Source organism: Passer domesticus, chromosome 2 (genome assembly GCF_036417665.1).
Source record: "Passer domesticus isolate bPasDom1 chromosome 2, bPasDom1.hap1, whole genome shotgun sequence".
NCBI classification, from domain to species: Eukaryota; Metazoa; Chordata; class Aves; order Passeriformes; family Passeridae; genus Passer; species Passer domesticus.
Genome location: NC_087475.1, coordinates 61,489,104 through 61,501,196, shown reverse-complemented (window position 1 = coordinate 61,501,196; position 12,093 = coordinate 61,489,104). Strand labels below are relative to the sequence as shown.

The following is a 12,093-nucleotide window of genomic DNA, read 5'->3' as shown; positions in this document are numbered from 1 at the left end:
TATTTTTACTCCCTCACCACACGATTCTTCAGAATTCCATAAACTACAACAAAGAAAATGAGATCTTTGAAGACAGTATGCAAGCAGTCATCATTACCCCTAGATTCAAAGATAATTATCAAATACTTGGATTACCCAGAGAGTGGAGGGAATATTTCATCTCTTTGAATGTCATTGCATCCTGGGCACATGTCAGGTATCTTCAGTGTCACATTCATTAAATCCTATATTCTGACTTTCAAAACATAGTCTTGAAAAACGGATGGTATAGAACTACACTCTGGCCAGAGGAGTTTCCAGGTAGGGCAGCTACTGTGCAAGCCCTGTTCAATTCTTCCTCAGTGAATATCAAGTCCTCAGTCTCCCCATTTTTAGGGATGCTTGCTAACATGTATTTTCTGGCAAGAACAAATATTTTATATTGTCTGCCTTTTTTGCACTAGTTTAAGGCTGATCTGAAGAGGATTAATGCTATCTAGATTGAGAACTTTTTATTTAATATCTTACTGTTCCATCAGGGAAAAAAGAAACCAATAAAAGAGAGAAAGACCCAAGTCATCCAGCCTAAATATCTGGAGTTTTCTGATCTGCTAGAGCTCTGGAGTGCAGAGCTAGTCTTTTTTTTTTCCTATAGGATCTGTGACTATCTTCTGTAGACTATCACTACATCTCTTCTACTCTTCAGGAGCTTTGTGTCTTTCTCTGGCAAGTGCATTTCTCTTAAGAGTCACTCTCTCATTTGCTGTGTGTCCAGTGTTAGACACAGCTGCTCGCTGGACAGTGAGACCAGGCAACTTTTGGGGCAATATATTTGCCTGTGCCTCTTTCAAAACAAGCCAAGATACTTGAGTGAATGATGAAAACCAGACTTTTCTCCCACCTTACAGCCAGGCTTTGTACATCCATGTGCAAAACTGCCATGCATGACTTTCCACAGCTATCAGGTCTGTGTCAATGGTGGTGTCAGAGATCTGCTTGTGGAAATCAATAGTCCATGGGATAAAATTGTCATTTGCTGTCCTCTGTTTCATCCAGCAAGTTCTCCTGAAAGTTTTCCAGAAAGACTCTCTGTTTGTCCCTCCCTGGTTCAAATACAAGGAACCCTGAATGAAAATGCTGGTCCCAAGTGAAATTCTGCAGAACCATAGGGATTTCAATCCCATGAGGCAAATTCATGTCTTCATCATCTGATGATGGATTAAAGTGTCATTTGCAAGAAAAAGCTCTAAGCTGGCAATGGTGAGAGCATCACACATAATGGTTGCATTCATACTGAGCAGCTCTGGAGCTGTCCTCATCAAACCGGTCCCCCTCGTTTTCCAATGCCTGACATAATTTGTGAATAATAAATAGAACCAGGTCCCTAATGATCTCCAGGTGTGTTTTAACCTGGATTAAGCCTTTCACACACAGTGTTTATTTCTTGCAAGGTCATTTCATTTCTAATAAGTACCAGTTTGCACATGCTCAGCTGTGTTCTTGTCCTTTAATGCAGTAACTGACAGATGGTAGCAAAATATTCCTTTTATAATGAAACCTGCTGAAGGAGACTGCTTAGGGCCTCAGAAAATATAATTTGCCAAATAAAGAATGGTCTCCAGGAAAGAAAGGAATTACTGTAATGCAGTATATATTAAATAATTTTCCTCAGGCATCTGGTGATCAGTAGCTTTTTCTCACGTCAGAGAGGTGACCTAACTGTTTTTTTCCAATTATTTATTGCCTCATTCACCTTTGTACTCTTAAAAGACTTGTTTCTGTGGGTTGACATAAGTAGTGCCTCTAAAAAAGTGTAAATTAACTGCATGAGGATTTGTTGTAAAGGTTTCATAGGTACCAGATTTGTATCTGCAGTATACTGTCAGATTCTTAAGGTTTTCACTTATGCTATAATTAGCTCCGTTTCTGGGTGAATTTCACACCCATTTTTTAGACCCAATTATGCCATTTCTCTTAAACCACTATTAATTTCTAGCAGCATTGCTGCTGAATTCTGATTTACTTTATGTGACTATGCACACCCTATATTTTCTCATGGCCTGTGCAAACTTCTTTTGGCAGCTGAACACATCAGAGTGATCTGATTTATTATCTTCTGTGAGGCAGATAGCATTGGATGGCAGAAAGCTCTCCTTTTAAAGCCTCCCAGAACCTGCAACTTTCTTCTAAAACCAGTGATTTGCTGAGTATCTATCTTTGCCACTCATTTCCACAGGCTTCCACATAAAAAAAACCACAAAAAACAAACAAACAAAAAAAAACCAACAAACTTTTACTATTTTATCCTCTGTTCCAACATACAGCTAAGGAAGACTTGATGTGACTTCCTTTAGCATCCATTTGCACTGTCCTATAAATCATACAAAACGTTCTGCACAGGCTCAAATCTAGGCATTAAATGAGAATCCATCTGTTCCTTGCTCCCAATGGGATTATAGTTTCTTTCTCTGCATCACTGCTTGACAAAACTTCTAATCCCACCTGAAACTGTGAGTGTGCTGTGTTTGGTGCCTTTTATATCAAATGCACATCTCTCTGCTCCCACCTTCTCCCCTCAGGAATTGCTATTTTTAGACTGCTTTTCCATCTCTGATGAAGTTAAAATTGCATCTTAACCTATACAAGCTCTGGTGGCTCTGCTTTTGTGCTGCAGTATCACGAAATCTGTCACCAAGCTCTGTTCTGATCTGTAACCCCCTTGTCATTACTGCCTTCCTGGAGAAAGTCATGTTTTATTTCAGTTTCTTCAGTCAGCCTTTTATTTCAGTTTCATGAGGGGGTTTCCTTTCACTGCTTTTGGATGTCATGGCCAGCAGTAGATCAGAATTTGCATTAGCCTTTGGCTCTGTCAGGAGGAGAATCAACAGTGCTGGACAATTTAGAGCATGCTGCTGCTGCAATAATGTGCTTTGTGCATTACAACACTACAGGAGTGTTAGTGTCAAGGTGATGTAGCTGCCTCTTGAACTGCAGACTCCCAAAATTAAAACACACAACTAAAAAGTTATTTGGTGTCTCCTAACTCAAAAGCCAGCAAAGGCTGACATGTGCACAACTACACATAGATCTGTGGCCAGGAGAAATGCCTCAGCTGGCCATTACACCTGTGACAAACCCCAGATGACCCAATGGACCTCACACCTCGTTTGGTGTGAGCCAGAGCCTGTCAGAGCCCCTTGTTGCTGGGGGCTGAGGATTCACATGTGCCTGTATGTCACTTATGTGCACACCGAGTTCCTTGGCTGACACGTGGTAGCTCGTTCCTCTTTGTGACACGAAGGAGCACTTGTAGCCACGATGCATCTGAGCCATCAGGCAGCTGCCCCTTGGAGCAGGCCTATGAAGAGCACAGACTACGCCACTGGGGAGTTTTGGCTTATGTTGTTTGTTGTTTCTTTTTCTTTTTCAATTAGAAATGAGGAAGCGTGTGACTCTTTTTGCCAGTCTCACAGACTGTGAAGCCTTTAGTCATCCATAAAGAGGCACATTTGACATACTTTGGAGTTTATGCCTTTTTTTAGCGTGGATTATTCACACCTTCAGAAATGCCTCAGAGCAACTCAAGCCCAGTGTCCTTCTTTTATTGCCAAAAATCCCTGCCAAAAGTTTTGGAGCAAGGCATCACACCATGGGTATGCCCTAAATGAGCCACGTGATTATTCCAAGTAGTACATATTTGCTTGCATTTAAGGCTGCCCAGTCCCACACAACCTTCAGCAGCTTACCTTGACTCCCTCAAACAGAGCAAGAGCACCATTCCTTCACAGTCCCACCTCACACGACCGTGTCTCCAGACCCATGCTCTCTGCCTCCAAGGTTTTGCATGGAACTGCTGAGCATTTCCCAGAGCAGATGCAGCAGCGTGAGTCACTGCCTCACCGAGGAACGAGTCATTGCACATTGGCTGCTCCATGGAAACAGCCCATGGATATGCTTGAATATCGTGCAATACACTCTGAGGTCACTTGCATGCCTTGGAAATAATTTATTTCTTTCATCTCTGCCCAGTCACGCCTGGGTACTTCTGATGGAGCATCTGCTATGTGATCTCTCAGAGGAAATTTAGTTGGTTCAGGCCTCCAATTCCAGAAAAAAAAAGAGCTCCCAGTAGGAGCCTTGACTTGTTTGTCCTTCAGGTTGGTGCTCTTTCAGTCCTTGAAACAAGATGTTTTTATGCAAACCACCTGTTAGGAATGGTCTTCCTGAAATGTGCTGACCCCCAAAACATGCCTGAGAGTTGTTTGGGATGGGCCAATGCCATGCCAGGCACTGGTTGAAGAGTGTAACAGGGCACAGGGTTGTGCTCTAGTAACTAGAAATGTTGTTAGTGACTGCTGAATTTACTCTTATGGCTGTAGCTGAATGTCTCCATCCATGTTCCCTGGAGGCAGTGTTGGTTTACAGCTTTAATAGCTGTAAAATGTGAGTTTACTGACCATCCCCGCGCTTCATGGCACAATCCCTCCAGCTGTTATAATGAAGAAGCACTAGCAACAAAGTTATTACTTATTCCTCAAGCAAAATTTCTCTTCTTGGCAGCACTTGGCACAAAGGTTGTTCAAAATGTGTCTTAATATTCTTCAAACAAATCAATTATTTATAATTGTCTTGTCTTTAGATGTGAATTAAAATAATGATTTTTTTAATATAGTTGAAAGGAAGCAAACAAGTTTAATCGAGGCAAATGAAATCTACATGACCACCTGTTTGTTTTTTTTAACTTTATAGGAAATCAATGTATTGACAGTAGCATTGGTCAACCAGGACAGAGAAAAAAACTCAGAGAAACGAAGCCCAGGTCTAAAATCAGAAAAAGAGGCACTATTAATAGGTAAGATAACACCAAAGAAGATCTTTGAGAACAAAATGCCTTCTAGCAGGTTTCTGTTTTGCATATATGTTTACACACATCTTTGTGCTCATAGAAGGGAAAAAGAAAAAAAAATGTAATTTTTTTTTAATCTGGGTTCAGAATGGCTTTTAGTAAGAAAAATCCTAAAATACAACTGAACGTTGCGTATCTGAAAACATCTGCAGTTTAATGGAAGGATTTCAGGCATGAAAAAAAATTGCAGATCTGCATTTAGACTTGCAGCATGAATGTATGATGACTTTATTTACATGAAGATTTAGCAGGCCAGAGTTGTATAGCTTGTTATATGATTATTAGACAAAGTGGTGAAGGAGAAGGGGATGGAAATAATATTAGTAAACTACCAAGCAAAAAATACATCTACTACATGTATTAAGCATGCCAGATTTATGCCTTTGACTTTAGGTGAGGGAATTAGCAATATGAATATTTATAAAGAATACCACAAGGACTGTCATACCCTTTACCTAGAATAAAATTTTTTAAATAAACTCTTAAATAGTGCCTAAAGCTAAAGCTTATAGTGGGCCAGCTAACTGGCATTTATCCACACAGAACTGGCTGAAGCCATGCCACCCTTGGAGGGAACATGCCCCATTTAGACCCTTGTATATTTTGCATTTGGTTTCAGGGGGTAGTTTTTCAGGGAGCATGAAGGCCCACAGGTCCAAAGTGTACCCTGTGGCATGGCAACAGAAATGTTGACCTGAAAAAACAGGTTTTAATTTCTTTGGTTTGGTCTTTTCACAAATCATTGGTATCCTGATAAATTATAGTTCCAAAACTACCTTTGTTTAAATGCAACCCATTTTCATCACCTAGGCACCAGGAAGATTGCTGGTTTATTGCTGAGGCACAGATCCAGTAATTCACAAGTTCAGTTCAGACCAAAGAGGTCATTTAAAAGTGAAGAATGTATTTAAGCATTTAAAGTGCTTAGTACACAAACTCCCCGTGATTAGTGAGATGCAAAACAGTGGAATGTACAGAAATGAATGACTTGATTGAATTCTGCTTGTTATAATTAAATCTAAAACTCTTAATTGCAGGGGCAGTACTTGATTTTTTGAAGTTCATTCTGTGGGAAAGACAGCAACCATGGGATTTTAAGAACAGAATAACAAAATTTTTTTCTAGGTCGTTCTCTATTTGACTGTAACGAACAGTGGCAGTGTCCCAAAGTGGGTCCCGTCCATCTGATGTTCAGTGGCACACTCAGATAAACAAAATAACCTCAGTTAAGATATTGCTGGTCATAGTACCTCCACAACTGTTACAGTCCAAAGATTAAAGATTCCTCAAGATGGATTTCATGTTATCTCTTCCTCTGACGCATTATCAGATATAGCAAGGGAAAAATGGGCCTTGCCTCCATCCATTCACTAAGTTTTTCTGTATTTTAAAAAATGCAGTGTTGTCTTAGAAGAAAAACAACATAAAAGAAAAAAAGTTTTCATGGAACTCCAGTCAATAACTAAAACATATTGACAAATTACTTATTATTTACATTATATGAAAGAGTTGGCTTTGAATGTCCTGAATTGAAAAGCCTCAGGAACCACATAACCAATGCAATGACATTGGTAAAATGTGATTTGAGTACAAATTGGATTTGCAGTCATCTCATCCAAGTGTGATGGTCTTGACTTCTGCTTCTAGAGCTCTTTTGTGGTTACCTGTAGTCACCCACAGCACAAAGAAGGTCACTGCTGCTAGGACTTGCCATAGTAAAAAATTTATTACATGCCACTCCTTATGCAGGACCAGAAGTTTGTAAATGCTGTTTGAAAAGCAGAGGAGGAAAAAAGGTGTTCTCTGCAAAGCCAGTCTAAAATGCGTTAAATATTGCTTATCAGTTTCAACCACGGCCAGTACTGAAGGAAAAACGAAATCCAAGATTATCCTAATTCATTCAGCATCAAGAAAGCAGTATGGCCTGCAGTACACAAGATACAGTGACCCATTTTTGTCATTTGTAAGCATTTTTAATCCTGGTGTTTATGATTTAAGTATAAGAAACCTCCCCTAGGGTGGTTCAGCTAAGAAGCCCATCCAAAGAGAGTTGAAAATATTTGTTCTGATTCTTACAGTTCATCTCTCCCCAAACGGCAAATAACACACATGCCATTTTGTATTTTCACTGTTTGCTTAGAAGAAGAGAAATTGGATAGTGCTTTTAATAGCAATGCTGATGCCCCAAATCTTGTTTTGTCTGGTGACCATTATTAATGCTGTCACTTGATTTTCACTGCAGAAAAAATCTCTAGTCTTAGATCCTGACTCCTTCTAAGCCGCTTTTAATTCCCATACCTTTTATAATCATCCTGAAACAACAATGAAGATAGACAGAACATGCTCTCTCTTAAGAAAAAATAAATAAGCAAGTATGTCATAAAGCATTTGTGTTTTCTTCAGCAGCAGTTAGGGGTAATACAGATTAAATACTTTTCATAACCAGCATCTGCATAATTACTAGAAAAATTTGAGGGAGTGAGGGTTCTGACACAATTGTATGAAAGATTTTCACAACACAGAATCCAGTGAAGGGGAAAAAACAATAATTTTACCATTACAATATCCACAATTTTATATTGGTAAATCAAGCATAAAATTAGTAGTTGAAATGCTCCCAGCAAGGCTTTGTTTAGAAATTCTTTATTCATCCATCTATTATCTCGGTCACTTACTTGCTAACTGCTGTCATTCCTGAAGATGAGCTATTGTATTTAGCACATTACTATGACTGTATTAAAAATGTGCTGTTTTGTTATGTTTATTGGGTTGTGCAAGGAAAATAAGTCATAATTCATACTGGAAAACCTGTATGAACAGACTCTTCAGAATTATTTTGCCTATTCTAATGATACAGTGTCTGAAGTAATTTTAACACTTTGTGTCTGTTTTTAATACAGGTATCATATCCACATTTCTTCACGTCCACCCTTTTGGAGCCAATATAGAGTATCTTTGGTCTTATATGCAGCAGTTGGACTCTAGGGTAAAAAAAAATTAATCAAAATCTATTTTCTCTTTAGAAATATTGTATTATTCTTTACTGCAGGTTAAACTTTTCATGCATTTCCATTAGAAAGATAATGGGATATGGGGCTTGGGGGTTTGCAGTCTTTATTCATTTGCAAATTACAGTGCACGTGCTTGTGTTGAGGTCTTTGCCTCAAACTGCTCAGCTATCCTATGTGGCACAGAAGAGCAGAGCTCTAAATGGCAAAGACTAGCAGCTGATTTTATGACACATGATTCTGAAATATAGCTGCGAGAAAAAAAGCAGAACAAGAGGCAGGTGTGGCCATGGCCATTAAACTGTGCAGTTTTTGGAGATGGCAAAATTTATTTTATTCTTTGAAAAGTTGTTAGTTGTATGTTACACTGAACCTTCATGATCACAGGAATGGACCATGTCTCGTGTCCTTTGTCTCCATGTGGGAGCAGACAAAACCTGTGGCCAAGAGAAAAATGAGGCCAACACAAAACAGTGTGCAAAGTGTTTAATGCATCAGTCTACAGTCAATAAATACCTGTAGGATAAGATTCTTTGACTTACTTTTTAATATCTGCTGTAGAATGAGATGAAATCAAGCCCCCAAATGGGCCTATTCCTCTGCACTGAATATTAAGCAAGTCAGAAGGTGAGAAGCTCAAGTGTGAAATGATCAGGTGAATGGTACTCCAAGTGCTAAGCAGCAGCTTAGCAGGTGCAGGGGTCACCCTGTGGCCAGTCACGGCTCTGTCCCATGTCTGCCAATACTTGGATGATGGTGCTTTTCCAGAACTTGCAGCACAACTCCTTTGATCCTGGTAATGTTTTGTTCCTGAGCAGCCCCCTCAGCCCATAGCTAAGATCAGCTTCTCACTGCTTTGATGAGCTGCTTCATGCTTCTGGATGATCCTGGATCCTTCCTCTGTTTCTATGAAAATTGTAGAGCTAAAAGCAGAGGAGGTCCTGAACTAGAAGCTCATTGGAATTACAACAGGCTGTAATGATGAGTGAGGAAGGATGATGAATTTGTTAGGCACTGCCTTCAGGCCATGGCAGCTCAGGTTTGCTAGTGCTGTACAGCCCACTGCCACCCACAATGAAAAGGAAGAGGGGATGGGGATGGGAGAAATAGGTGAGAAACTGATGAATTTAAATTCTTGTTTTAAATCTGGTTTTATCAAACCCTGATGAATCCAGAGCTTCACACCTCCAGCCTTTTTTCTGCTTCTCCTCACACCTCCAGCCCCTTTTCTGCTTCTCTTTGCGCTGCTACAGTGCGCGTTGTTTAGTCTTGCCCTGATTCACCTAGTCTGTCCAATCTCCTCAGTTATCTTTCAAGTCCTTCCTTAACACAGCATTTGTCTAAGTTTCAACTGCTTTTTCCCCTGGATGATCTCTCCAGCTCTGTATCTCTTTTGTGATGACAGCAATCATCTAAAATATTGGACTCTCTGGGCTCCAGCCCTGCTGCTCATTGCTTCTCTCTAGTGAACTCTTCAACATTCTTGCCCTGCACTGCTGTTGGTCCCTTCTTGTTCATGGCTGTGGGCTCTGCCCTTGAGTTTTTGCTCACGTGAGTAACATGTGGGCTTCTGTGAGGCTGCCAGGGTCAAGCTCTTGGCTTGCAAACACAGCCCTCAAGGAAGGAGCATTGTCTGCCATCTCTTCAGCTACCTCTGGACCTACCTACTGCATAATAAACACGAGCTGCAAAATTTGACCTCGTTGGTTTATTTTGGAAGCAATTGCTTGTAGAAACAAATTACTTTTTAATAGCGTGATCCAGAGATGCAATCTCAGAGATGAATTTCAATTACTTTCCATGGTTAGCCTGTCATTCCTCGCCTGAGCAGGAATGATAAGGTCAGCATACCAGTGTGGGCTGAGGGCTCAGTACAGAGCTCAGATACATTGCACAAAAGTAACCAGACACCCACTGTTGCCATGTGAGTACCTAAAAGATGGATTGGATCACACTGAGGATTTAGACTGCCTCCAAAACTGAGTTTTGGTGCCACCCTTAACAAATCATTTAATCTTTCTGCTGCACTAAGCTCTACAGGAAAATAAGAGGCAATAGATATTTTCTCGCCCCCCTTGGGTGTACTAAAGTATAATCAACACATTTTATGTTTATATACTGTCTTAAAAAGGAAAAGTTTCACCATGGAAAGTTTCTAGTAGTATGAATAAGCAGAACTATCGTTATTTCCAGACAAGCCTTTCAAACCATGGAGATACCTGTGGATTACAGGCAGCACCCATAGATTTCTTTGCTCTTCCTTTCATGACTACCACTTCAGAAGCAGTAGGATAAAATAGCTCATATTGAATGCCTGTTCATTTCTTGACTTCCCTACTGACTATACCAGGAAGGTTGCCTTTGTGAAAGTGTTTTCTGTAATGAGAACATCTTGCCTAACAGGAAGGTGAGCGGTCATTAAGGTTTCAAAATGATAAAAACATCCTGAGCAATGCGGAACTGGGAGCTTTGCTGCTTAATTATCTGGGGCTGCTGAACTGGGTGAGACCGAGGGAAGATGGCTCCATGGATAGTCAACCTTCAGCAACAACAGGGAGCTGATTAAAATATTTTTGAAAGAGAAAAGCTGATAGAGCTGGGAGAAGAATTCAAATCCACGTAGGCTGAGAAGAAGAAGAAGAAGGTCCCATCTGCTTCCTCCTGCTCACAAGAACACCCATGACTATAGCTTTTAGATGAACTTCACACCACACTGTGGCCACAGCCCCAGCATGGCAGTTGTCATTGCTTTACAGTGAGATGCCATCTACAAGAGCAAAATCAATCCTTCAAGGAAGCTGCACTTGCTTTGGAGTCTGGAAAGTTATATCAGGCTAAGGTTAAAAAAAGTAATAATGGTTGGCTGTTTTCATATGGCCTGGATTCATTTCCCCTGCATCCCTATTACATCTGTACTTAATGTTTCCTCTTTACAAGCTACGGATCAGCTTTCTCATTTTAATTTTACCTTCGTTTCTTTCTCAGATCTCTGCAAATGAGATAGAAATGCTTTTGATGAGACTGCCACGCATGTTTAAACAAGAATTCACTGGTGTAGGAGCAACACTGGAAAAGAGGTGGAAGTTTTGTGCCTTTGAAGGAATTAAAACTATCTGACTGTGACTAGTAATGAAGCTATGCAGAAGAAGAATTCCTAGAGCATGGCAGGGTTATAAAGTATTAAAGTAAGAAATTTGGGTTTGGGCACATAGTAGTACGTTTTCAAAGTTATCCAAGCCTAATTTTAGTTACATTTGTGACGTTCTCTTGTGAGTGGAAATGTAGTTGTGCACCAGTTCCTAAAATAAAATAAAATTTTAAAAAAAGTTTCAAAATGTGACAGATTGTTTCCTATGAAAACTGAAGAAAGATACCACAGTCATAACGATTTCAAAATACTACATGTCCTACATCTAAGAAAAGCTCATTGAGCAAACATTAAGGAGAAAGATTGCCCGGTTATGGTCGCTAAGCTACAGCGATTTATATGTGATATGTAATAGAACTCATTAAGTTTTGTTATAGAAAGTTCTTTCTGTTTAGTAAGAGAATTGAGTAATTTTACAGTGAGGAAAAGCATACCAAAAGAAAACTTGAAGATGTGTCTGAAGTTATTGTATTTTGTAAATTAAGTTATATGCTGTACCAGGGATTTTTGCCTTATTGAAAGAGGCCTGAAAATGTGATTGGAGTCCTCAAGAATGCTTTATCAAGAATATTATTTTTCTAATGTAACTATTCTCCATTACAAGTTCTTTTAACATGGATTGCATATCAATTTTCATAAACATGTAAATAAGGAAGAAACCAGTGTTACTGTATTGTATTTGGTATGTAACATTCAGGTTTATGCATCAAAATAAATATTCAGTTGCATTACTGTTACAAATTTTATAGCAGATATATTAATTTTTATCAATAAATATGACTTCTACCATATTGTTTGCATAAGTATTTCTTCTGACATTATTGCATTTTAATTGATCCAGCAAGAGATTCCTGAAACATCTTTCCCCTACCTGAACTATTAATTGCAGATAACTTTGTTAAATGAATTATAAATCAAAAAAAAGACCTTGCAATATTAGCTAAGATTAAAATATTGGTAGAGGAATTTGATTTTATTTTTCAACAAGCAGATGGGTGAAAAATGAACACGTTCAAATTTCCTGTTTTCATTGATGTGTTGGGTAAGAACTG

General features: G+C 39.3%; 1 protein-coding gene across 10 annotated transcripts in view; it reads left to right on the top strand.

The window, feature by feature from the left end:
* The window catches only part of ENOX1 (ecto-NOX disulfide-thiol exchanger 1), a 356,911-nt gene extending 345,079 nt beyond the window's left edge, over positions 1-11,832 (top strand). For all 10 annotated transcript variants that reach the window (XM_064408720.1, XM_064408719.1, XM_064408714.1 and 7 more), the window contains 3 exons: positions 4,729-4,831; positions 7,786-7,871; positions 10,879-11,832. In XM_064408720.1, the coding sequence (XP_064264790.1) occupies positions 4,729-4,831; positions 7,786-7,871; positions 10,879-11,010 (321 nt within the window). In that variant the 3' untranslated portion in view covers positions 11,011-11,832. The remainder of the gene's footprint in view (positions 1-4,728; positions 4,832-7,785; positions 7,872-10,878) is intronic.
* The last annotated feature ends 261 nt before the right edge of the window (positions 11,833-12,093 follow it).